Source organism: Watersipora subatra, chromosome 2 (genome assembly GCF_963576615.1).
Source record: "Watersipora subatra chromosome 2, tzWatSuba1.1, whole genome shotgun sequence".
Taxonomy (NCBI): domain Eukaryota; kingdom Metazoa; phylum Bryozoa; class Gymnolaemata; order Cheilostomatida; family Watersiporidae; genus Watersipora; species Watersipora subatra.
The window spans coordinates 4032303-4060143 of record NC_088709.1 but is presented as its reverse complement, the minus strand read 5'-3'; the positions used below and the strand labels follow the sequence as shown (position 1 = coordinate 4060143).

At 37.5% G+C, this 27841-nt stretch overlaps 2 protein-coding genes across 2 annotated transcripts; one reads left to right on the top strand and one right to left on the bottom strand.

The window, feature by feature from the left end:
* Nucleotides 1-1040: 1040 nt before the first annotated feature.
* LOC137387399 (post-GPI attachment to proteins factor 3-like) lies at nt 1041-8587 on the top strand. The gene is made up of 7 exons (XM_068073812.1): nt 1041-1830; nt 2404-2536; nt 2793-2945; nt 4973-5035; nt 5391-5589; nt 6097-6301; nt 8166-8587. The coding sequence occupies exons 1-7, from the start codon at nt 1676-1678 to the stop codon at nt 8218-8220; spliced, it is 963 nt and encodes a 320-aa protein (XP_067929913.1). The 5' UTR covers nt 1041-1675; the 3' UTR covers nt 8221-8587.
* Nucleotides 8588-8619: 32 nt separating this feature from the next.
* LOC137387393 (serine/threonine-protein kinase RIO3-like) lies at nt 8620-27712 on the bottom strand. Its single transcript, XM_068073806.1, has 11 exons — nt 27464-27712; nt 16397-16476; nt 15916-16066; nt 14381-14510; nt 13971-14078; nt 13472-13684; nt 12457-12548; nt 11236-11409; nt 10789-10937; nt 10396-10579; nt 8620-9688 (listed from the first exon to the last, which is right to left on the bottom strand). The coding sequence occupies exons 1-11, from the start codon at nt 27557-27559 to the stop codon at nt 9371-9373; spliced, it is 1695 nt and encodes a 564-aa protein (XP_067929907.1). The 5' UTR covers nt 27560-27712; the 3' UTR covers nt 8620-9370.
* Between the last annotated feature and the right edge of the window lie 129 nt (nt 27713-27841).

The window sequence follows — 27841 nt, the reverse complement described above, 5'->3', positions numbered from 1 at the left end:
GGTTTTTGATGAACTCGAGTTGTTTTTACAACTCAAGTTATATTTTACAAACTCGAGTTTGTTAAAATAAGGTGCAATATACTGGTATTACGGTAGCCTAACCGTAGATCTGGTTATATTAACAATGGTACACCGACAGGCACCCGTTAGCTAATAGAAATTAAACTATTTATGTGTGTACTGTAAAACTAGAATTTATAGCGAATTAGAGTGTCTCGGGTTTGCAACCAAAGTTGATAAACCGAGTTATATTTAAAAGCTCGAGTTGGATCATTGCCAACTCAAAAACAATAACTCTGGTTTTTCAACTTGCTTTTGAGCAGATTTTTCCGTGCAATGTAAACTCGAGTTCCTGGTAAAAGCAATAAGTTTTAGTTTTACAGTACATACGTAGTTTAATTTTTATTTAACTAACGGGTGCCTGTTGGTGCGTCATTGTTAATATAACCAAAACTACGGTTGTGCTACCGTAATACCAATATATTGCACCTTACTTTTACAAACTCGAGTTTGTAAATATAACTTGGCTTATCAACTCGGGTTACAAACTCGAGGCACCATAAAAACAACTGATGATTGCAATTTATAATTGGGAGAAACAGTATCTGCAACGTCATCTGCGTTCCTCCAATCCTAGCTTGGACATGGAGAGAGCGAGTCCATTCTTGAGCTGTCCTACGCAGGTAGGGACTCAACTTCGACTATCGCTGCACCCACTATCGAAGCTCTTTGCTAGCCTGAGATTTAAGCTGTGTCATTGAAAACGGACTTTATGCCACTTACCTTGATCAATAGTATTGACACCGCTACTAGCTTCATTTAGGTGTTCGTTTGCGAAACTGATCTTGCAAAAAGTTTTGGGAACGGAAGCGGCGTAGGCTCTTCTAATTAGTTATCGCTTAGTTATGTCAATTAGATGTTATCAAAGAGCATTGCGATTAGAAAAAAATCTTTGAGTCAGTGTTCAAGTTAACTTATGCCTATGATGTTATTTAGCGTCATTGTAACGACAAAGGCTCAGAGCAGTACTCTGTTTAGCATTAGATGTTCTCAATGAATGACGTCAGTAGCTAAATTTTTAAGTACATGTACAAAAAGACGAGTGTTAGAAGCTTCTACATTCCAATAACAAAGGAATTAAAATTAGCTCGCTTTGAATGCCCTTTGAAACGCTCATGCCCCAAAGCCTGACAACCAGTTTTGCTGTGACAATCGGTCATTGCCATATCCTGAGCCCCATTGCATATACATGTATATGCTGTTTAGACGGTTTTTGCTCAGTAAAATACTGTTCATCAGCCGATTAAGTTTGGTAGCAGTTGCTTTCTTCAATGTTGCACCGTGACAATAATTTTTTTGGAGTATTTTCACACAATTAACATCTGAGCATTGTGATGTGCACCAACTATTAATTGTAATTTTCCAAATAAATGTAAAGAAACCATCAAAAAGAAGATTAACTGGTTGAAAGTTGTTTTGAACAGTGCTGCTTGTCAACAATTTTTTTAGTTTTCATGAACTGCTTTTAAATCATAAAAACATATTTCTATTGAAGGCTTCCAACCAACACCATGCATGGTTAGGATTGTGAAACACCAGGAATGCTTGTCCTCAGCACACACGAAACAAAGTATCTCCGATACTGTATGAAATGTGTTTCTAGATATCACCAAAGATGGTTGGCTGTAGATATTTCCACCCTGTCCATCTCCTTACATATCTCCTAATAATTTCCGCAACATATGCATCTCAAGGTGACAGGTCTCCAGCACACACACAGTGTCTAAGGCATTGCCATGATAACATATGCAAACATGATCCTCCGCCAAGGTTGGTTGGGTGTATCTAGAAGCAATCAGAAATAGATTTTGTAAGGTAAAACAGCTATGCTCATCAGATGAAAATAGATTGGTTATGCCTATAGCCTAGCTCATTCTGGATTACTCTATGAATTCAGCAGTAAGCTGTTAGTTAAATAAGTTGAGTGCTAGCTAATAAATCACCTTTCGGACATGTCAGACAGTGGTCAGGCAAGCATGAAGACTCTTTTATCTGTTCTGAAATCATCTAGTGCTAACCTAATAAAGTGAATCTCTGCATTGTCTGACACAGCTGTGGTAAATGCGAATTGTAAAGTACGAACCATATGCGAACAGCGTTAACACTGCTATAAAATGAGATTACAAATTTGTGATTTTAAATTATGGAAACTCTAGAGCTATTACATTTTTACAGGTTTTTACTTCGCTATGCATGTATTGCATTGATAAAATTCTAGACTAGTTACAACACAAACTGAGATGGAACATGAAAGCTTACATTATCAAATTCAGTGATAGGTTACCATATACATGAATATCTCATAAATCCTGCATAACTTTCTGTGTGGATTTCTCGTGCTAGCGGAATTCTAAAGAATCCTAAGTTCAACATGCTCGTCTGGGACTGCGAGTCCGAGTGTGAATACAGCTGCATGTGGAAAACAGTCACACTCTTTCAAATGCATGACTATGCCATTCCTCAGTTTCATGGAAAGGTAAATCTATAATAATGGTTTCTATGCTACGAGATGTTAAAGAGCGTTGTGCTAATATCTAGTTTGAGGCCTGTGCTTGATTGCCTTTTCTGGTCAAGATGTCTAACATGAATGCCTGCTCAATTATTAGTACGTACCGCACTATAACAGGACCTTGTAATCTTTATGTAATAGTAAAGTCTTTATCATTTACTCTTTTAGTTTCTTTGTATGGTGATTCATTGGTTATTCAAATAATCTATTTGGCTCTTTGTAGTGGCCGTTTGCAAGAGTGGGTGGAATTCAGGAGCCGGCATCCATGTTTTTCTCTCTACTGAATGCAGCAGCCCATTTGTACTCCATTGTACAGTTTCGAAAGCTTGTTCCCTCCATCGCTCCTATGTACTGGACATGGCATGGCTACTTTTCCGTACGTCATTCTAATATACTTCCTTCTTGCATAAGTACAATAGGCAAATTTAAACTTCAATATTTTTGCAGGAGTGTTGTGGCTGGCATATTTTTTTCTTTGGTGTTGATATTGATGACTTGATGTCAAAGGAATTGAGTGATGGAATGACCAAGTAAAGCATCAGTCTAGTTTTGTATATAGGAACAAACAGTCAAGCTTGCGCCTTAACATGCAAGTTTTGTATATAGGAGCATACAGTCATGCTTCTACCTTATCATAGAAGCTTTTCAACATATGATGTAGAGTTTGAACAGATATTTGTCTTTAAAATTGTAGGAAATTTCAATGTGCCATCTTCAAAGTTTCTTGAACTAGAATAGTTTTTAAGTAAAAAGGTTGATGATAGTGAAATATTCAAATATTCAAAAATACAAAATTCTTAGAAAATATATAAACGTTTTTAATGTAAATGCTACATACCCTAGGTTAAAGCAGGTACATACACTATGTATCCCTATGGTGACCTTTAACTTAAGCCTATGCATGTTTCCAAGGTAAAGCATCAAAAGATATTCTTTTTAATGATTAGCAATTTACTAATTTAATCTTTTACATTTAGTTTTTATATAGCTTTATGGAAGGCATTTGTTTTAATGCCACACACTGGCACATGTAGTTAACTGCAGTATTTTCATAGGCGCTGAGTAGGTTTTTGGCCATAAAAAGAGTTAACGAATTTATTTGTCTTTTGATAGGAATATTTGCATTAATATCCTATGATTTTAACATAGGAAGCAGATCTGATAACAAATCAATTGCATATGTAAACAACTGCTTGTACATACATCATACGCTGAGTAGCATACTTCTATCAGACAGAGTAACATACTTCTATCAGACAGAGTAGCATACTTCTATCAGACAGAGTAGCATACTTCTATCAGACAGAGTAACATACTTCTATCAGACAGAGTAGCATACTTCTATCAGACAGAGTAGCATACTTCTATTAAACAGAGTAACATACTTCTATCAGACGGAGTAGCATACTTCTATCAGACAGAGTAGCATACTTCTATGAGACAGAGTAACATACTTCTATCAGACAGAGTAGCATACTTCTATCAGACAGAGTAACATACTTCTAGCAGACAGAGTAGCATACTTCTATCAGACAGAGTAACATACTTCTATCAGACAGAGTAACATACTTCTATCAGACAGAGTAACATACTTCTATCAGACAGAGTAGCATACTTCTATCAGACAGAGTAACATACTTCTAGCAGACAGAGTAGCATACTTCTATCAGACAGAGTAACATACTTCTATCAGACAGAGTAACATACTTCTATCAGACAGAGTAGCATTCTTCTATCAGACAGAGTAGCCTACTTCTATCAGACAGAGTAACATACTTCTATCGGATAGAGTAACATACTTCTATCAGACAGAGTAACATACTTCTATCAGACAGAGTAACATACTTCTATCAGACAGAGTAGCATACTTCTATCAGACAGAGTAGCATACTTCTATCAGACAGAGTAACATACTTCTATTAGACGGAGTAGCATACTTCTATCAGACAGAGTAACATACTTCTATCAGATAGAGTAACATACTTCTATCAGACAGAGTAACATACTTCTATTAAACAGAGTAACATACTTTTATCAGACAGAGTAACATACTTCTATCAGACAGAGTAGCATACTTCTATTAGACAGAGTATCATACTTCTATCAGACAGTAGCATACTTCTATCAGACAGAGTAGCATACTTCTATCAGACAGAGTAACATACTTCTATCAGACAGAGTACCATAGTTCTATTAGAGAGACAAGATATATGTGCTACAATACATTGGTTCTACCTGATGGAAAGTAGATTGTTTTGATTAGTTTAACCATCAAAGATTACTCTCACCAACTTTTCATTATGTATGTTATGAAACTACACTTGGTGCTTGTTTCAAAATACATGTACTTGATAGTAATCTCTGTATATTACTTAGATTTACGAGTTAGTTACATTATTTTAGGTTGCTTTGAATGCCTGGTTCTGGTCGACCATATTTCACACAAGAGATTTTTTATTCACCCAGGTGAGTGGTGCCTGCCACAATTGGCAGTTTTCATTTTCGGTCAGTGCTAAAAGATCCTGAGAAACCTATGTTCATTAGCTCATTATTGACTACTGATTAGTAAACTCAATATTTATAGAACATCGGAGTTCTTTGTCAACACTGTGAGACTCCTCTAACCACACTACCATTGCTTTACTTTCCTCCTGCAAGAACTGTTTTTGGTGCTGCTTATGCAAATGAGTCTTACGTTCTTAGTTTCCATGTTCTGGTGGTTCAGGTATAGATATTGTCATCATTCATTGTGGCTCAGTACTGCGCAGGGGCATTAGAATTTTGTAAAGACAACCCAACACACGACCTTCTTCTGTTGTAGCACATGGACTACATATCTGCAGCTGGTCTTGTCACGTACCAACTATACGCATATTTTGCCAGGGTTCTCATATATCGACATACATTCTACACTCGGGCTATAGCCTTTGTCACTGCCTTTCTCTTCTTTCTCCATTCTTATTACATGCTCTTTGTTCACTTTGACTTTGGACTGCATGTACGAGTCAGCGTTTTTATAGGTGAGATTCTTGTAGCTTGTTTCATTTTTTGGCTACCATATCAAATGCAGAGCCAATGTTATTTGCAGTAATGCTTGTACAGTATTAGATAGGGAAGCTTTTATTGTCTACGCTATTAGATATGTACGGGATATTTGTTAGTGTCTCTTATACTGGATATCTGTTAGTGTACAATATAGAGGATATTTGTTAGTGTCTATAATAGGGGATATATGTTAGTGTCTATTATATAGGATATCTGTTAGTGTACAATATAGAGGATATTTGTTAGTGTCTATAATAGAGGATATCTGTTAGTGTCTATTATATAGGATATCTGTTAGTGTTTATTATAGAGGATATCTGTTAGTGTCTATTATATAGCATATCTGTTAGTGTTTATTATAGAGGATATCTGTTGGTGTACAATTTTACAGGAAATCTGTTAGCGTATAATTTTACAGGATATTTGTTGGTATAAATTTTACAGGATATCTGTTTTTTATATGAGTGCTGGTTGTATTGCAGGTATACTGAATGCATTAGCCTGGTTTTCCTGGAGTGCGTATGTCTGGACTAAACAGCCATATGTGTGGAAAGCCTGTCTCACTCTCATGCTATTGTTTCTATGTGTAGCTCTTGAACTGCTAGATTTTGCTCCCATAGCTTGGGTGTTTGATGCCCATTCGCTGTGGCACGCAGGGACGGCTCCCTTAACTTTACTCTGGTATAGGTAAGTCTACCTTATGTACCTCAAATACATAAAACCTTTATTTGAACGCCATGGCACTCTATTTTTCAACCCTTCCCTTAGAATGGTGTTTTGTTAGAGATAATGTTTAAATGAAGGTTGACGTTGTGTTTTTCAAACACCTCATCAAAATGCTGAGAAGATAAATTTTACCCTTTTACGAGCGAATCGAATTTCGCATATATTTTGTACTCTTCTTCGGGCGGTGTGACAGAACCCTTTTAAACGCAAGAAATTTGCTAACTTACTATCAACTTGCTGTAGACGTTTAAATCAATATACATGAAGAAGCTGATACATGTTTTTACCAGCTAGTACCTATTGCTTAAAATCCATCTACGATGATCTTATAGCCTGCGCTGCAATTTGTTGGAGCTTTCAAGTTTTATTTCATTTTAAATGTGAAGGCGTATTTTCATTTTGTAACTGTGTCTAACATTCTGCATAAAAGCTCATTGCACTCATCGATATATTTGCTTGCTTGCAGCTAAACTGGCTTTTTATGTGCAATAGAACAAGAATTACGAAAGTTGATCCATTACCGCAAACATATTATTAAATAATATGCTATAAATCTGCAAATTTTATGTTTTATAATAATTTATCAAATGCTAAAAAGAGATATTCAATAACAAGCGAAATAATAAAATCACAAGTATAGTACATGCAGCAACAAAAATTAACCTTTTAAAACAAAAATATTAGCATTTTTAAAACAAAGATATTAGCATCGTTTGCTCGACCAGTCGCATTCTGATTGTTGCTTCTGTTTGGAACCATTTCATGTTTTTTTGATTGTTCAATATCTTCCACAATGTCTTCTCACTTAACCATCTTCTGTACAGCTGAGCTAGTAGATGTTACCAAACAGTAGCCCAAACAATTTTTTAGCAGAGCAAAACTCTTATGCATTTTCTTTTTAAATAGAAATTTCTAGCATAAATAAAGAGAAACCATGTGTAATCAAAATAGTCTCTAAAGGTCAGCCTCAAAATATGTAGCAGCACATTCTCCATCGTAAACGCAACAACTTTTTCTCCACATACATTGAAGTATCAAGACTGCGATGAAAAATGAACATTTATTAGCCTGATACATTTACTAATTATTTCTATGGTGTTGCAATCAAAGTTTTTAATCAACAAACCTAAAGACATGGAGTTGAAAAACGGACTTCGATACGAACAGAGACTATGATAAAATTGAGAGTGAACCTACGCAAACACTGTAAAACATTTTTACCAAGTAATATGATTTTTATGGTTTTACATTTTAATTTTATTTATGCATTCTTCAGCATCAGTTTTTATGATCATATATACAAACATTTTTATTTCTTTTATTGAGACAAATACACACAAGTACGAACGTATTAATTGTTATTGACGTAATCGAGTCATTATTAGTAAGGTTTTTGTAGACACTTTTTAACTGATCACTTGCTATTATGGGTTCGTAAAGATTAAGGATGTCAAATAGTATTGGTCAAATAAAAGTGGCGTTCAACTAAAGGGTGGGGCTCTATTTTTCAACTCTTCTCCCATAGTGGCACTCAAATAGACGTAGGGTTCAAATACAGGTGGCGTTCAAATACAGGTGGCGTTCAAATACAGGTGGCGTTTTAATACAGGTTTTATGGTAACCTGTGATTAGAAAAGTTGTTTTGTTGCGCCATTCCAGGTGTAAATGGGTATCTGCAATAGCGCTTTATTTAGGTTCGTTAGGTGCCTCAGCTTGTATGTTATTATCATTGCAAACTTAGCGTGGTTAGTCTGCAAGCATACAACATAATGTAGATAGTCTTCCTTTGCTTCTTGAAGTTTACATACTATGTACTTTGATTCAGTTTCATTGTGGATGACTGCAACTATATGCTCAAATCTGGCCGACAAGCTTCCTAACGGACACACCCGGTCTCCTGGGGTCAGTTCATTGTAAAACATATCCGTCAGTCTTGGGACCAATACACAGCTAATCATTTGATTACATGATGCAATGTACTAGCTTAGCGAGTGAGCTTGCCCTCCTTTAACAATGCAAATTATTATTGCATATTTTAATTTTTTTTTCACTTATATAAATAATTTGAATAAGATTGATACAAAATATTTATAACAATTAATTTAATTGTTATATTTAATGTTTTTCTATATTAGATTGTACATGTATTTAAAAGCTTTTTTTGCTGAAAATACATGTCTTAGGATTTTGTATTTTCTTCTTGGTATCTATTTCTTATATAAGAATAAAAATATATTGTAATGACAAAGAAAACGATTTCCATCCAATCACTGTATGCATTTATTGCGTGTTGTAAAGGAAGCTAACACAACGCAGCGGAAGTGAGTTTAAAATATCAGCGCTCATACATAAATGTGTTCTACTATAATTCTCTCATCACACGATTAAGATTTTCCTAAACAATGCTAACCCTTAACAAGGGGTGTGCATTCGTGACTAATGCCTATTAAGTTATTTGGGGCGAGAAGTTTTCACGAGCAGAGAATATACATTGCTCTGTTATCGTAACATATCTGTTATCACTAATATATCACCAATGTTATCACTAATGTTCATACAAAAAGTGTACATGATTTTCTTGCATTGACTTGGTTGACTCCGAAGCTTGTAAAAACTAGGAAACTTTTTAGTTTGAAGAAAAAACAACATTCGCTGCACTTTTTTGAGTTTCTAGACGCCCTCAGTTTCGATAATCCGAATACTCTACTTCGTAGTTTTTAGAAGAACTTGTGCAGAGTTGTAGCATTTGCTGCCAGCGCTGACTTTAGAGCCTACCATTTCCTTTAAGACAAAGAAAATTATTGTAGATGAACTGGCTGCTTCAGGGTATCACAGCTATGTTGGTGTAAGTACATGTACTTACACCAACTGTACTATAGTTGCATTAACCACAGCCAGGTAGTGAGAAATGACAGCAAAATGAGGGCATGTTGTATAGTAAAACTGCACCAATGGTTTCTATTTCAATAATATAGTTATACCTTCCTTCTGTTATACACTGCTAAATAGATATGATTAATACATTAAACATCAGTTAGTCTCTTCTTGATGGGCACAAGGAATTTTGGGGCTGATCCATTCTTCACCCACCGCTGGCCAATCACCGACCTTTTTGTCTACTTCATCACCGACCTCATCATTCACATCATCACTATCAGTGTCATCGCTGTCTTGCTGCCGGAGGCTGAACATATGGTCAAATGCAAACTCTTTTCGCTGACTATCTAACTGGTATGCCAATTGCTCCTTCTCATATTCCTGTATCTGTTGAAGAAACTCCTCCTCTGATACTGTTGTGTCAAGGGACATGTTTGTTATACGGTTGAAGAGCTCGGTTCCACTGGGCACCTGCAAAACCATTCAGTGTCAAGTTCTGGCAGTGCCTGTATATAACCTACTCTAGATAATGATAGTAAATATATTCTACTGACAATTAACAAAACTAATGCAACTCAGTTGATAAACAGCGAAATGTAACACCGACATGTTCTTTGTCGATTGGAGAATATGACTAACAATATACCGTAATGCTAGAGCTGTGATAATTGACACCTAGGAAGAGCTGTATTGATGAAACCAATAAAACCTTTGATTATGGCCGCACTGCATAAAATACAAGCCATGATAAAAATGTTTTATTTCACTAAGAACAGCTGATGAAACTTTGTTTTCTGGTTGATTTCATTCATTTTTGAGTTTCAATTCTCAAATCTTCAGCAAATGATGACAGCAATCAATCACACACATATATGGGTGTTTGACTAGGATAGCACGTACTAGATGTTCCAACAACGACAATGTTCCAAATAAGGAGAGCTTGAGAATACACAAGTGTGTGAATGTAAGCCACATATCTCAACACATGAACGCAATGTACTCTCCTTCACGTACAAATGCAATACACTTACCTTAACATTTGAGGCCAGCTGTAAACTTACATTTATTTATAAATGTAATCCATGTACCTCAACGCATGAGAGTAATGAACAATGAGCAAATTAATATACTTATCTTAGAGCATTGAACTTGCAAAATCATGAATGCAATGCACTTGCCTCAATTTTTGAATCTTCGTGTTTGCTGAAGAAATGTACAACATTCTTACAATCTCGAAGTAGGAATTCATGTGCAAAAGGATGGGCCAAATCGACTGATTGTGACACGTCTATGAAGAACACCTGACCTTCATGCCATAAGAGATTGTATTCGCTCAGGTCAGCGTGTACTAAACAGCACTTCCTGCAGCAGGTAGAGACAGATTTCTACTTCATATTAAGAGATGAGAGACAGTGTACTCTCAGTGACATGACGAGACAATACAAAGCTAAAATCAGCATCAATAGAACAATTAGAAACAACATTGCAGTAATTTCTGCCAAGAAGTGCCTTAAATATGATTACACTAGTTAAGCAGAGATGTCATCATGACAGGGTGAAACAACGCGTACCTGTACAAGGAAGTCATGCCCTCTATGATCTGTTGATACGCACTCATTAGCTGATCTGTTGACAACTTGGCATCTTTAAGTTTCGGTGCGGGTACCTGGTTCCGACCAATAAACTGCATTATCAGGATGTGCTTCTTCAACTTGACAACCTGCAAGCAATAAAATGATGGAAACTATGAAGGTAGCCAGAGGAGGCTGACTCACAGCAACAGGGAGACTGTCAATAGATGCTATGGGTTAATTCTAGCCTTGCCTTGAAACTTGGGGTGATGCGAAGAGCGCTGATCACTAACTATTACAGGGTACAAGGCTTAACAGGTTGCAATGAATAAATAGTAAATCCACTGTGTGTTTAAAACTTGTTCTTAACTCATCGGATAAGATAATAGTGGATTTCTATTCTATGACTTGACCCGATCTAAGTTGTTTTGAGGTGTTAAGACTAACCTCTGGACAGGTGATGCCAAACTTCTTCATTCTTTTTAGATTAAGCATCTCCTTTTCCGCCCACATTTTCATTATCTTTCTAGGATTTTGCTTTTTGAATTCATTGGCGAGTCTGAAGTCACCCCTCACATACTTTTCTCTGTTCTTAAACTCAGCCAGGGTTGTCTTAAACACCTGTTGAGACAAAAAATATAAACATAAGTAACATAGACATAGGTAACACATAGACATGGGTAACACTAACACATAGACATAGGTAATACATAGACATGGGTAACATATAGACATAGGTAATACATAGACATGGGTAACACATAGACATAGGTAACAGGGTCTTCTGTAACTATTGAGCCAGATTAGTTGGAAGCATCGTCTAAAAAGAGAAGGAGATGAATGAATGGTGTTACGGACCGGCGATTGACGTACAAATAGACGATCCCACGATTGACATAACTGAGATATGACTGCAACAGTAAATGATGTGCCATTACACTTTTGGGTATTATTTGTGGAAGCAATCAAAAGACAAACAATTTTTTTTGATTTGGAGTAATGCTCTCACAAAATAATTGCTTAATCATTAAGTATGCTTATGCAGTAATAGTTGTGGCGTTTTTTGTATGTTTACTTGAAACCATGTCGAAAATTGAGTGACCAAAACAATTTTCATACATATTTGAAAAGAATTCATGGCTAGCATGCCATGAATGTGATTGCAAACCAGATTATATCCTTACAGCCACCTTTTTAAATTTAGCAAAGCATTAGATGGATCATGGTAGTTTATATAACTTTACATGTAAATATGTTAAAAACCCAAACTGAAAAAGCAAGGCTTATCCATTTTTTAGCTAACTCAGAAAAATAAAAACAGCCGAATTATTTTATTATTATTTTTCACTTTTATACTTATACTGACTACTCAGTAGTCAGATGTAAAAATTCACAGCTTGGATGTGTAATAATGCAACAGAGAAAGACAAATCTAAATTTTAAAATGCTCAAGTTTCTGTTTCTTAACATTTTCCTGTCACACAACTTTTAAAGACCTTAAGAAAGAAAGAGCAGGGAAGGGAAGATGAGAGGTGCATGAAACACCAGTTACAACAACAAAAGGTGCTGCTGTGCAAGAGGCCAGCAAAGAAACCACTGGATACTATCATGAAAGTTACGAAGCCATCATGGATAGGAATGCTGCAGATGAATAAATGTGGTGCGAACCTTCAAAACAACTTCCTCAGGCACAGGAATTCGATTGTGCTGACTGTCCTCCTTCTCCCCACCATTTGCATGAAGTACGGCAGATTCCTTGCCTGTGGTCAAGTATAGAATGCTACGGGCAATGCTTTACAACTAGAATTCTAAGCCAACCAAGTACAAATATTCATCATAATTTATCATAAAATGTAATGAAATAATAGCAAAGACAGCATTGTTTAACATTGGAAAGATATTTCTATGGCAAACCCTCCTAAAATACATAATTAAGACATGATATTTATGCACTTCCTTGTATAATGCTGGGCTCACAGCGGCTTCATGACAACATCATAGAACATTAACCTATAACTGCTCTATCTATAAATGTTAGTGTTGCACAAAAAAACTTGAATCTAGATGTAATCTGTAAACTTCGGAAAAGCTTTGCAGGTGGGCGAATAGAAAGATCGGGGGTATACAATTGTGCGTGCTTCATTCCATGAAGCCACGTGAGTTGTATGTCACAATAAAAGTTGCTCTATACACAATGATACGCCACTAATGATTCTGATCACATCACTATTGCCATGCTCCTAGCTGCTATGTCTAAATGTGTATCGATGTGCAAACAACAGGCTTTATAAATTCAGCCCATCATAGCTATTATAGTACACATTAATCAGTGTTAAGTCATTATAAGAATGAGAAAGTTTGTTAACGCAAATGTATTCACAAAGAGTGAAGAGGAGCGATGTATCCAGAACTACTATCACTGATAGGAGCAGAGGTGCAAAGGTCATGTAGCCATATCGAGGCCATACATTTAGAAAAGAAAGTGAAGCTCATTCTCTGAATGATTTGATAATTAAAAAGTGGCTAAAACACAACACTATTTTCTTCAAAAATTTCCGACCACAAAATTCAAAACAGTCCAGTCACGTGAGGCTAAATATGAATTCACTGTCAAAACGATTCCAATAATTTTAGCCAACATTCATAATGTGCACTTGCTAACTAGAGAAACATAGGGCCACACCTGAGCTGATAACTCCGTGAACATCGGTCAATAAACCATCATTGAGCATCTTAAAGAGAAGCAGACGAGTTTTCTGATCAACAGCTTGCGTGGCAGTTGATTGGTCCTTCTTTTCATGCAAGCGAGCAGTACGCTTGCCTTCAGCCATTGCATGCACCCTCAGCTTGTTATAGACCTTATTAGGTAGCTTAGTGGCATATCGGTCGGTGTCACCTACAAGTGTTCGTTGACTAGAGGATGGGGAGAGATACACAGAGCCATATGCTGTCGATCAATCCACTCAAGGAAAATGAAAGATACAGGACAGTACATGAGACATTATATAAGCTGGAAGTAAGGGGCTCGCTAAGATACTCTGTTTATCGTCAAACTCCAGCGCCACTATTTGACTGCCACTATTATATAGAAAGGATTGAAAACTAGAGCGCCACGGCATTCAATTGGAGATGTTATAGTATATTGCAGTGACCTTGGTGTTTTGTTAAATCATTAAACTGACCTGTGTCAAGGTTGAGTGAAAACTTGTCCATTGCATTTGCTGCGTTCCTTCTACTAGCTATGTCAAGGTCATGTTTGGTAACCATATTCTTCCCAGTTCCACGAATTCCTGGTAACAGAACAGTAGTATAACATACTACATGATTTCCTGGTAACAGAACAGCAATATTATATATTACAAGAGTTCCTAGTAACAGAACAGCAATATTATATATTACAAGAGTGCCTGGTAACACAACAGCAATATTATATATTACAAGAGTGCCTGGTAACAGAACAGCAATATTATATATTACAAGAGTCCCTGGTAACAGAATAGTAATATAATAAACAACTAATATACAAGAATTTCTAGTAACAGAAGAACAGCAATATGGCATACTGTAGAACAGCTGTAAGGACAAAACAAACCATTTTTCTTGTTGAATTGAAGATTATAGGCTTCTAACTTGTGCTCTACCGCTTCCTCCTCTTCATCGCTGTAAACCTCTTGCTGTTGAACCGGATGCACATTTCTATACTTCTCATATGACAAGCTTATCTGCAACATTCAATAACCCATAGTAGCCACCAAAGCTTGGCTATTCCGGATTGAGGAATCACAACTAGAGATCTGTGCCATATGTAAGACTAATTAATATATTACACTTTGTCAATGTGTGTGGTCTGTCTGCGATTCCACGTTTTTTGCCTAATTTCATCTAAACTTCACGTTTGTATGTGGTCGCTAAAAATATCTCATTTCACAACTCTGTCTGGTTGCTGAGCCTCAGCCTTTTAAACAACCACCTGCTAGCTACCTGATTGAACAGAAAATAAATGCTGATCATCGGAGGGCATACTGCTAGTGTAGGATATTGAATTACTTTAAGCCTGGGTAAGGGAGCAATGGTGGTCATCTATTTTGAACCACTCTGCAGAAAAGCAGATACAAAACAGAAGATTTCACAAGCATAGCGTAGAGCATATATTAACTTATAAGCATTACCACAAATATGTGTAGCTAAACAATTTAACAATGAGCAATATTGTAGTGATTTGAAATTTAATTTGTGAGCTGTTTTAGCATATACAGTCAAACCTCCACTTACCTTAATATACGAACTTTTCTCCAACATACAAATGTAAAATTCAAGCATTTGATCCAAAATGAATAAATTTTAAACACAACATTTGAAGTTTACCAAAGCGTGTCAGTTTTCTAAATGAAAAGATTAGTGAAAATTAAAAAAACATACATAAAAATAGCAAAAAATATGTAAGCTGGATTAGTTCAGACTTTACCTAGTGTATGTTATTGTACATTATGTCACCACTTGTACCTTTGAACCTACACATCACCAAACCTCCACTTTAGGTCGCGTGTCTCTACGGTAGAGTAACAACTACAATCTTTTTTATCCATTATTACTTTATTACTACAGTTTTACTTCTACTTTATTTAGTTTTTGCATAGGTTTAGACAATACATTCATTTTAATGCCACATCTAATTATCTGCACTAGCCGTTAAGGAGTGATAGTACATGTAGGTGCCTGGCCATAAAATGAATAAAGTGAGTTAGTTATAAGAATAATTGCTCTAACATTCAAGTACAATGGTTTTAACAAACTGTAACCACTAATTGAACACCACCTGTATTTGATCGCCACCTCTATTTGACCGCCACTATAAGAGAAGGGTTGAAAAATAGATTGCCACCCTCTATTTGAACGCCACCTCCATTTGACCGCCACGATGGGAAAGAGTTGGAAAATAGTGCACCATGATGTTCAATTAGTGGTTTTACGGTATATAGGCAGATCTCACAATAAATAAATTTCTCTTGATAGATCCAAAAAAAACAAAGGAGATAGGAAGATGATGCAGTGAATTGCGATCGAGCTTCTAGTCTTTTGTGGCATGTAAGCCCAACAAGGTTTAGATTAGGGCCAAATTCAACATACCTTGCTCTTGCCATTATAGTGATCCTGCTCTCTCTTCAACAGTTTGTCTGCCTCTTTATCATACTCCATCTGTAACATCTGAGCCATCAATAGATCGCTATCAGTGGAATCTGAGACAACTTGAAGTTCATCTGGCCAACCAGCATCATTCCTAAAATACAGAGTTCATCACTTCCTTTCAAGCAAAGCAATTCGTGTGTGTTTGTGTGATGTTTTATTGTGTATAATTTATAGTTAAAGCATAGAAAATAACAAAAAAATACAAACATAAAGCAAAAGGAACTGTCTGATAGCTTGAAAATAGCAGCAGGACAAAACATAGGTTTAGGTGGAAAGAGTTACATTTAGCTTGTAACTTGTCCACAAAACATACACTACATAGCATACATAAAAACATCTGTTTTCTGTACCAAATTTATCAACAATCTTTTGTCTCTATAAATTGTGACAGATCTTACTGATTTACTGATGGTACACAGACCTGGTACAAGCAGCATTCCCAGTTTGAACATGATCCGACAGAGTCTGCAGGTCTTCTTTGACGAGAGTATCAGCCAACTCCTAAAGTTAGAGATAAAAAGAGAAAGCCGATATATATAAATTTATTTCAAATGCAGAGTAACAGTTGCAGCTCAGTTTATAATCTGTGCTCTTGAGCAATATAACAACTAAATTGATTTATTGTTTGAATGGCATTATTTTAAAACAGGAATATGACTATATTATCACGGATATTGCAACATAGGTACAAGAGAATGAGCTCTATTTAGAACCCATACTGATCTCTTTCAGGAATCAACATGACGATCGTCGCTAAAATGGTTGGCATCCGATCCATTCCACACCCGGTAGACATTATATTATAGCCTTTGTTTTCGGTTAGGCTAGGTTGAGAGGGCAGTACAGTGAATGGAAGAGGTTTAGGTAAAAAGAGTTACCTTTCCCTTGTAACTTTTTCATGCTGCATACACTGTATATCATGCATAACGAAACATCTGCTTCCAGTACCAATCTATCAACAATGTTTAGTTTTTAAAAATTATACTTTGTCTGAATGATGGCTATTTTTGGTATTTGCTATAACAATTATCGATGAAGTCAAAAATTTTGTTGCTGTAGTGATGCTTGTTTGTATGCTATTACCACACTAAAACTAGCAAAAGTGGAAACAGCAACAAGATCAGCATTAATAGTATGCAAAAGCTACAGTAACCTTTATTGTCAGTCCAAGTAAAAATGTTGGTATTATATATTATCGGTTTATGATACAAGTACAATGCACATGCCAGCACTGTACTGTCAGTTCAACAATTACTATAACTTCTGCAACTTATAGTAATTGCGGAAGTTTCAACTTTAAACAAAACTCGTGCTATTATGTTATGATAAAATCTATGCATCACACATTAGAGCATGTACGAACAATTTTCCTAAATTAGGTCAGTTGAAGTGTATTTTTTATAGAGATAACCCACAATATTGATCATAATCTGGCCTACGGCAAAGATCAAAAATGCTAGAACAAACACCTGCGTGGTTTTCATATGAATGTAGTATTTATCATAAACGCTTCGATAAATAAGTGTCCAAATGTCTATTCAGACTTGACAGATTTATTTACTGCGGTATCATGCGAAACGGCGCAAAATTCATTCAGGTTGAAGACTTTCTATTTGTTAATAAGCACAGAGATCATTGTGATTAGATTTGGTGACAAAACACTAACACATTTCAGATTTTTTGTGATTAATTCATTTAAAGCATATAAATTACATAATTTTTTTATTATATATTTCAATACATCAGAGTCTTGGCTTTCGAATGAGCCTATATTCAATACACAAAGAATAATAACATTCTATGAAAAACGGGGTGTCAAAAGTACGTCCTGCAAAAAAAACACTTGGTTCAGGTACTCAAAATGTGGCGTCATAATTCTCATTTAGCCTTTCAAGCCGTTGATCCCTTTCGCTGCCATTGAGGCTGCGTTTTTCTGTGACAATCGGTGCTGTTAAACCCAGTGTCGTATAGGGACACTATACGACACAGTGTCCCTATACGACACTGGTTAAACCCGGAGAGCGCTAATAATAAACTAAGATTCTAGATAATCAACAATGCCCGCGATCGTGCTAACGCCCGACCAATACAAACACATGTTCTGGGTTAATTAATTATGCTTCAATAAATGTACTGTCGTTGATAAAGGTAATGAAATCACATCGATTAAATTATGACCTGCGGTAGTTGCGTGACCCTAGGACTAAATGTCATTCGCACTTTCGCGAGATCACGCAATGCTTGAAATTAATTAGTCTCAGTCGTCACCCTTAACATCGCATTAAAAATAAAGAGGTAGTGCATAATATCATCGGGAAAATATAGTATGGTTCTTGGAGTCTGAGGTACTTATCATAGAAATAATATGTACATGGAGAACTAATGACACTGATTCCCTTGTCATCTTCATTCGTTCTCTGGAGTTGTCCTACCTTCGCCTGCCACTAGCGTCATTATCGTCACTTTCGTAGTTGATAAATAAGCGGTAAGAGCACACAACAACGAATATGAGAATTGTGACGTCACCATTTTCGAGACTATGCCAGTAAACTTTTTCGCGGTAGAGCTCTGGGGAAGTCCTATAAACACCAACCAATGTCTGCCTCACCATGGCAAACAATAGTTCATTCGAAAGCCAAGACTTTGATGTATTGAAATATACAATAAAAAATTATGTAATTTATGTGCTTTAATTTTAAAATTAATTTAAAGCCGCTTTTACCATCGAACTAACTTAATCACTCATATGGCTGGAATTAGGATGCTTAAAAATTCATTTTATCTAGCTGTTGTATAATCTTGCAGACTAAAATAAAGGCTGGTAATTTCTCATTGCTGTACTCTTTGAGGCATACTCTGATAGGTTGTTTGGTCTAATATTCCTAACAAGATGACCGAGACAAGCTTACGTATGTTATAGTAGTCTAATTCATGACATAACCATGCCATAATGATTTATTTTTTGTGGCAGTCTCATAAGGTTGTGAGAAGATGATATTTGGTGGCAATCTTTTCCAACTTACATTAGGAGATGCTGCTACTAGTATTTGAAACCATAAAAAATCTCAAAGTGATAATGCAGACAATCTGAAATTGTTAAAATGAGACATGACAACAACCTGAGCAAAGCTTCCGGAAGACCAATCACATAGCCAACAGCAGCTTCTGATGATGTTTTGAAACATTAATGGTAATGAAAATTAATGGAAAGTGGTTACCTTGAGTTTATGTTTAGAGAGCAAGGCGATGGTTTGTAAAAATATTTTTACAGGAGGTTAATTTTTTGTATTATAAGTGCAGCAAATACACAACTTATTATGCAGGATAAAGCCATGTTAGTAGCATCAGTGAGACAAAAAAATTAGAAACAGTGGTCAATAAGTGTTTAGAGTTGCAGTTTGATTTAAAAGCTGCAGGTTTTATCTGTGAAGTAGCGATATGTTATGTTTCTGCACAGAAGCAATTAAATAGAGTATTAAATTAGAGAAATGGTTTATTGCACACTCCAGAGACAACTGATTTGATAACAGAAAACCCAAGTATTTATATGTTTGGTCATAGAAAAGCTTTGTAAAAAGCTACAAGCATTATTAATAGCTATAATGAGACAGTACTATATAATATTAGCTTGTATAAAGCTTTAGCTAAAATGCATAATGTTTGTTGGCAAAGTACCAGTAATACTTGGCACTTGCATGACACCTCCTCACTAAGGTAAAGGTTCTTTCTGGTTCTCTTAGACCTTCGGGGTTTGTCTCTGCTATACTCATCTCCATCAGGTAGACGAGGGTTGTGTGGTCTTCTTCTAGACGGAGGTTGCTCTGTTACAGTTGTAGGGGCTGGTAGTTGCAGTTTTGTCTCCTCTGTTATATCAGGTTTATCTCCAGGGTCTTGATCTTCTTCTGTTGAGTATCTTGGTCTGAGTTGTTCAACATGTCTTCTCCAAGTAGGTCCCTTTGGTACCACTTTGACATTGAGACTATGAGTTCCATATCTCTTAGTAACAATGGCTGGAACCCATCTAGGTTGTCTGTTGCGTCTAGGTCCATGATACAAGGCATAGCATGGTGCTCCAAGATTGTAGCTGTGTATCTTGCTAACTGTCTTTTCTGCCGATCGGTTGACTTCTCTGGATTGATGAAACTGTGCTATGTGTGCGGGTGATGGCAATAGGGTGTCAATCTTGCATCTCATCTGTCTTCCATTCAGCAGCTGACTGGGAGAGTATCCTGTAGGAAGTGGTGTCCTTCTATAGTGCATCAGGAACTGTTGTAGTGCAGATTTAGGTGAGAGTGACGATTTCTTCATGGCTTGTTTGAAGGATTGTACTAGTCTTTCAGCTGCGCCATTTGTAGCTGGATGGTAGGGTGCTCCAGTGAGGTGAACAATGCTTCTCTCTTGACACCACTGCTGAAACTCTCCTGAGGTGAAGCTGGTAGCATTGTCAGTGACTATGGTGTGAGGGTATCCAAAGTGTGCGAATATCTCCTCTAAGATGTCTGTGGTAGCTCTGGTAGAAGTAGATGACGTCCTGTGTATGCATGGATACTTTGAGTAGGCATCTATCATCACTAGCCATTGGCTGCCCATGAAGTTCACTGCATGATCTAAGTGAAGACGACTCCATGGCTTCTCAGGTAGCATCCAGGGATGTATAGGATACTTCTGTGGAAGCTTCTGGTGTTCAGCACAGGCAGTGCACTGTCGGCTTGTCTCCTCTATATCAGAGTCAATGCGAGGCCAATAGACAGCAGTTCGAGCTAGCTTCTTCATTCTTTCCATTCCAAAGTGTCCAAGGTGAAGGATCTTTAATACTTCCTGTTGTAACTTGACAGGAATGACTACTCTGTTGCCATATAGAAGACAACCTTCAGTGATAGAAAGTGAATCTGAGATCTTGTGGAAGAGTGACAGCTGAGTCTCCTTCATCTCTTTGTTACCAGGCCATCCTTCTGCTGTGTAGCGCATTACTGTGGCTAGTGTTGGGTCTTTCTTTGTCTCCTTTGCTAGAACATTGTAGTCTGTAGAGTTGAGCTGTTGTCCAATAGTGTGAATAGTGCATACTGTATCAACATCATCCTCATCTTCTCTTGCATCAAACTCTTTATCAGGTCCAACTGGCAGTCTTGAGAGGACATCTGCATTTTGATGATGCTGGGTAGATCTGTATTCTATGGTGTAGTCATACTGATTTAGTACCAGTGCCCATCTTGCTAGTCTGTTGGCTGCTAGAGCTGGAACTCCATTGGTAGGTCCTAGAAGTGTGAGAAGAGGTCTGTGGTCAGTTACCAAGATAAACCGTCGACCATACAGGTACTGGTGATACTTCTTTAGAGCAAATATGATTGAGAGAGCTTCTTTTTGTATTTGTCCATATTTCCTCTGTGTGCTGGTCAGTGTTTTTGAAACATTGGCTATTGGTCTCTCACTTCCATCAGGATAACGATGAAATAGTACAGCTCCCAGTCCAGTTTCTGAAGCATCACATGAGATTCCAATGTCAAGATCTGGGTTGAAGTGTGCTAAGACACTATCAGTTGATAGCATATCTTTCAGTTTGTTGAAGCTCTTTTCTTGTTCAGTGCCCCACTTCCAGGTCTCTCCTTTGCGTGTCAGTTTGTGCAATGGTCCTGTGAGTTGTGACAGATTGGGTATGAACTTGCTGTAGAATTGTGTAGCTCCTAAGAAAGATCTTAGCTGAGTTAAGTCTGTTGGGACTGGCATCTGTTGTACTGCATCTGCCTTCTTTCCTTTAGTGATTCCCTTTGAAGTGAGTTTGTGTCCCAGATACTCTACTGTAGGTTGAGCAAAACAGCACTTGTCTTTTCTACATCTGAGCCCTCTTTCTTCTAATCTTTGAAGAAGTCGACGTAAGTTTTGTAGATGGCTCTCTGCATTGGCTCCACTCACTAGTATATCATCTAGGTATACTGCTACTCCTGGGAGGTCTTGTGTCAGTTGCTCCATGATTTCTTGAAAATACCCTGGTGCTGAGCTTATGCCAAAGGGCAACCTCTTCTGTAGTAGTACTCCTCGGTGTGTTGATAGTGCTAGTCGTCGTTGACTTTCTGGTGCCAACAATATTTGATTGTAGGCATCTGCTAAATCAATCTTTGTGTAGCAATAGCCTCCACCTAGTTTTCTGATTAGATCTTCTGGTAGTGGGATAGGTTTCCTATGTGTTTCTAGCTGATTATTGATAGTCTTGGAGTAGTCTCCACATACTCTGATCTTCCCTGCAGCTTGACCTGTTGTAGATTTGCGTACAGGTACAACTGGTGTTCCATACTGGTTGAATTGAGTTGGTTCCCATATGCCTTTAGCTACACCTGCTTCGTATGCTTGGTTGAGCTCTTCTGTCAAGGCAATAGGAACTGGTCTGGGTCGGCAGAAGACTGGCTTTGTTGAAGGTTTGAAGTTTATCTCTAGTTCAAAGTTCTTGAGACATCCTAGCTCGTCTTTGAATATTTCTGGAAATTCTTTGCACATCTCCTTACACTTGATTTGTAACCTCCCATCTGGCTGGTTCTCTGTGCTTGTTGATACAAGGTTCTGTTGTAGCTTGTCATCAATAGAGATGCCTAGTTGCTGTATAGCAGTTCTTCCTAGTAGGTTGAGATCTTGTACAGCACTAATCACAAATGGTAGTCTGACTTTTTTCTGTGCATCCAATTGGGCAGTTAGCTCACATCTGCCAAGCGTCTCTATGAGATGTCCTGAGGCTGATTTGTAGTTAACTGTAGTAGGTTTTAGGTTTGGCTTTCCTAGCTTCTCCCATATTGATTTACAGATGAAGTTGTCACATGCTCCAGTGTCCAGTTCAAGTGTGAAGTTGTCTCCCTCCAGTTTGATGTTTTCAGCAAGTTTCACCATCTTGGTTGATGTGCATTCTATCATCTTTACTGGTTTTTCTGCTGCAGATGATTTCTTTTTCTTGCATGCTCTTTCTATGTGACCTTGTTTAGAACAAAAGTTGCAGGTGGCTGCTTTGAATCTGCAGTCATCCGCTGTATGGTTAGTTCGGTCACATCTGTAGCATAGCTTTCCTTCCTTCTGCTTGTCAGGTGTAGAGTTGTTTTTCTGGATTGGTTTGTATCTTGATTTCTGTTGAGCAACCTTGTTGACTTTAGACGAGTTTCCATAAACTGTCTCTTTGGCAACTTTAGCTGCTTCTTCTGTTTCCTGTGCTACCTGTATAGCTTTGTTGAAGTTGAGTTCATTGTCCTTGACCTTGAAGAGAGATTTGAGAACTGCTTCATTGTTTACAGAGCAGATAAATCTTGTTCTGAGAGCCTCATCTAATGGATCTGTAATGTCTATGAAGGCACATGTAGTTGCATCCTGACGAATTCTGGCAGCTAACTCTTGAATAGTTTCTCCAGGTTTCCTCTGCATGTCACTCCAATACTTGTAACGCTCTCTAACAATGAAGCGCTTAGGGTCATACTGGTCTTTGAGAAATTCCAGTATTTCATCCATGTTGAGGTAGTTGATCTGCTTGGGTGTTGAAAGCTGAGCTGCCATATTACTAAGCTGCTTGTAGAGTGTAGGCTGTTGGTTGGTGAGAAAAGTGCCAGCAATCTTGTCTTGATGAATAGAATTTGCTGCAATGAATGTGTTGAATCTGTCTATGTAATCTGTTAGTAGCTCTGCTGTTGGGTCAAAACCTGGGAAGGCTGGAACAGCGGTTGCAGCTGTTTCTTGTTTCCGTTGTAGGTTTTGTAGTAGTAGCTCCATCAGTTTCTTATTCTCCTCCATTCTTTCATCTTGCTGACGTCTGTATTCCTCTTGTTGCTGCTTGAACTCCTCATGCTGCTGTTGTCTATGCTCTTCTTGCTGCTTTCTCTGCTCCTCTTGCTGCTGTCTCTGGTCCTCCTGCTGCTTCTGCATTAGCTTGATCAGGTCTGCTACTTCTGCCATTGTAGTGGTGCAATTTTGAACAGTTACTCTTGTAATAAACTAGAACTCTTTGTATCGATTTTATCAATGATAAAATCTGAACAAAACTCTTTGTAACTTGTTCAAAAGAGAAATCCTTGTCGCCAATTAGCTTCTGTTATGTTTCTGCACAGAAGCAATTAAATAGAGTATTAAATTAGAGAAATGGTTTATTGCACACTCCAGAGACAACTGATTTGATAACAGAAAACCCAAGTATTTATATGTTTGGTCATAGAAAAGCTTTGTAAAAATCTACAAGCATTATTAATAGCTATAATGAGACAGTACTATATAATATTAGCTTGTATAAAGCTTTAGCTAAAAAGCATAATGTTTGTTGGCAAAGTACCAGTAATACTTGGCACTTGCATGACACGATACATGTTTACAGACATATTATGGCGAAAACTGTTTGTAAAATGGCACAAATGCTTTACTACTAAACAGGCTTTAGGATTAAAGTGATATTGGGCTTTTAAGGGCTAACAGTTCAAGTAGATACTCTGAAGGTGCAAATGATGCTGCTGGAGTGCTACTACAATTATAGCCTTTCATGGCTGAATAGATAGACAAGTAAGCAGAAAATAGATGAAAAATGCAAGTTGATCATGAAACCTAAATGTTGAGGGTTCGAGAAATGACAGTTAACTTTAATAAATTTCAAGAACAGGAAGTAATTTAAATGCATTCAAAAGAGAGATCGAGGTAGCCAAGTTGACAGAGATAGAAGTGATGGATGGTACTCTAAAAGAAGCAGCACTGGGGAATATGATTCTAGAAGCCAATGTGCCAAGGGAAGCGCAAAAGGCCTTCAAAGGAATTATAGGATTTAAATGTCGGTAAAATAAAATAATAAAAATTGACAATAATTACGATACAGATTTCCCACTATTATTGTCACACAAAAACCTTTGAAACAGAAATGGTGGCTTGAAAAGGGCTGAGGTGGGCACTCCGTTGGGCATTCAGAAGTCGATTTTTACTGGTGAGTCCATTAACCCGAGAGGATTGCTGTCATCCTTGATGGAGTCCATTGACAAACCAAACTATTTTAGATTATATTTCACACTGTGGAGTAGAGCAAGCGTCACGAGCTGGCCTCCAGTATGACACTCGGTCTTGTCGTGACCTTACATAACGTTGCCCTTGGTGGCGGTATAAGCGTCGACGTGAACGTGCCCTTGGCCCCTGAGGTTCGGTCTGAGTAGACTGTGTTCTCCGGTGCTCATCAAGGAGGTGTGCTTGCAGGAGGCTGGGTAGTGAAGACTTTGTCACAGGAGGAGCATCGATGTATATGAACACGAGCATGCCTCTGCAGGTCACACTCCTCAGAAGAGAAATCGCAAAAAGTACAAGAGCGTTTTTTGATTGTGGAGCGAATGAAGCGACAATCAGTTTGTACCGGTATTTATAGGTTGTCAGTGTGCATAAGAGAGTTGATGAAGTTCTCCAAGTCTATAACCCGGCAGCTTCAAAGTGCTGACTCTATGTACCTATATTACGTTTTATGTGATTTATGGCAGTTTAGTCAAATTTGAATAGTTAATTACAATACACTCGCTTAACACATGTTCGTTGTAGTATATAAGTATGTTTCATAATGGAAAATTTTTATGTCAACTATTTATTACCATGCTGTTTTACGATTTGCATGTTACTATATAAATACTCAGAAAGTTGTTAATATGCCTATCAATATTTTTGTGTTTAAAATATTTTATTGTGGCAACAGTTGACCTAATTATAGTGCAGCCAATCAACTGAATTCTTCCCCTGGTTTGCTATATAACCTTTCAGTTTTGCCATTGTTTGGTGTGTTACTGATTTGCGCTGTGAGTTATAGCACCAATAAAGATACTACGTTTTGCAACTAAAGCTTTGCTGGGTCTTCCATAGGAAAGTGGAGTATCAAACTCTTGTCACTGTTTATGACTTTAGCATTGTAATAGCAGCCAGCGAATCATAGCTGCATTCACTATAAGCGCAATTGACTGAACATCAAGAATTATTGTAATTGGCTTACCAGGGTGTGAAAGTTGAGAGAAAGCACCCCTTGAGTCGTTTATCGGCTCGCTATCGAGTCCGTTTATCGGCTCACTCTAGAGTCTGTTTATCAGCTCACCCGCAAGTATGTTTATCGGCTCACCATCGAGTATGTTTATCAGCTCACCATCGAGTATGTTTATCAGCTTGCCCTCGAATCTGTTTATCGGCTCACCATTGAGTCTATTTATCGGCTCGCCATCGAGTCTGTTTATCGACTCATCATCGAGTCAGTTTATTGGACCATCCTCGAGTCTGTCTATCGCCTCATTATCGCGACTGTTCATCAGCTTACCATCGAATCTGTTTATCGGCTCACCATCGAATCTGTTTATCGGCTAGCCCTCAAGTCTGTTGCGGACTCACCCTTGAGCTAGGAGTTGCTTACCCTTGCCTAGGAAAGTTTACTTCAAAACGCTTCTAGTTATGAGAGGAGCACAGAGTATAGTTGAAAAAGAGACTGTTACCTCAGTAAATGCAATGGCCACGAAATAAAGAGTTGTCCTGCTATTGAATGTTTTTCTTGCAATAAGTGATTTGATGTATACCAATTTTCCTAGAATCGCTACCAAAACGTTTGTTACAGTAGAAGACATGGCAGCAACTATGACTGCTACAGGAGCTGTGATAGTAGTTGTAGTAAACATTAAGGTGGCTGCAACAGCAGCTACGAAAGATATGGTGACCAATTTTAGACCAACTTCCTAGCCAATATCATCGGAGAACTAAAATTTCAATAAATCGATCCAAAACATCGTTATAGATGATTCATTAAAAATTTATTGTACATTGTGGTTGTAGGCTATACATTTTGTGTGCTTTAGTTGACTACAATTACTTCATCATAGTATAACAGATATTTGGAGTAAATATGTCATAATACTTTCTTGTAGTGATTTCATTGTCATTTGTCATAAATATTCTGTGATTGCATAATTGCTTTATTATATAGTGTCTATTTCTCTTCTTTGTCTATTGTTTATCTGACTACATAACTGTTTTATTATATAGCGTCTATGCCTTCTCTTTGTCTTTGTATACTTATGTATCTGGGTCAGTTGAATGCAGAAGTTGAGTATTGCAAGATGTGCAGCTTGCTTGCTTAGAGTTACATAGAACATACATGATTGCTGCACCTTTTAAAGGACTGGTAGACAACTCGAGACTACTTATACAACCAATATTTGACAGTTTTTTGTTCTAACAAAACACCACACGGCGTTCGTTCCTATTTCCAACGTTGTCCCATGTTGTCAATGTTCCCAACCATACCTGCCAACTCTCACGCTTTGGGCGTGAGACTCACGCAATCACCCCAAAGAAAAAATGAAAATGCGTGAGATTTTTGCCCCAATTTCCACAATTTTATATATACTATCATTAATACATCAATTGCCCCGAAACCAAATCTCACGCATTGCCCCACTCTTGGGTTGGCAGGTCTGTTCCCAACTTTGTTTGCATAGCTAAACTGTTAGCGTAAATGACATCTAGTCTAGCTTACCTCGCTCAGTACATCTTGAAACTGGGCAGGCTTAACCGGCGTAGAGACATTCCATCCTTTCCAAGGGCTATTAGAGGCAGGCGAATTATCAGACATGTCAGTTGCTAGCTTATTAAAATAACCTAAAATATGTTCCTATCGTGTTGGCAAAATGGAGTTCAAATTTCAGTGAGACTGTTATATACTTTCATTGATACCACTCGATACTTTACACCGCGATGGCGCAACATAAACACACGTACACCTGGTAGTCTTTTATTTATTTTTTACTGCGAAACGATTCAACGAGCCCCTCACAACATTTTAAAACCCGATAATGCTAGACTGCGGTAAGACGCATGTGAAAGGGCGACCGTTTCGGTATCATAGAGACATAGA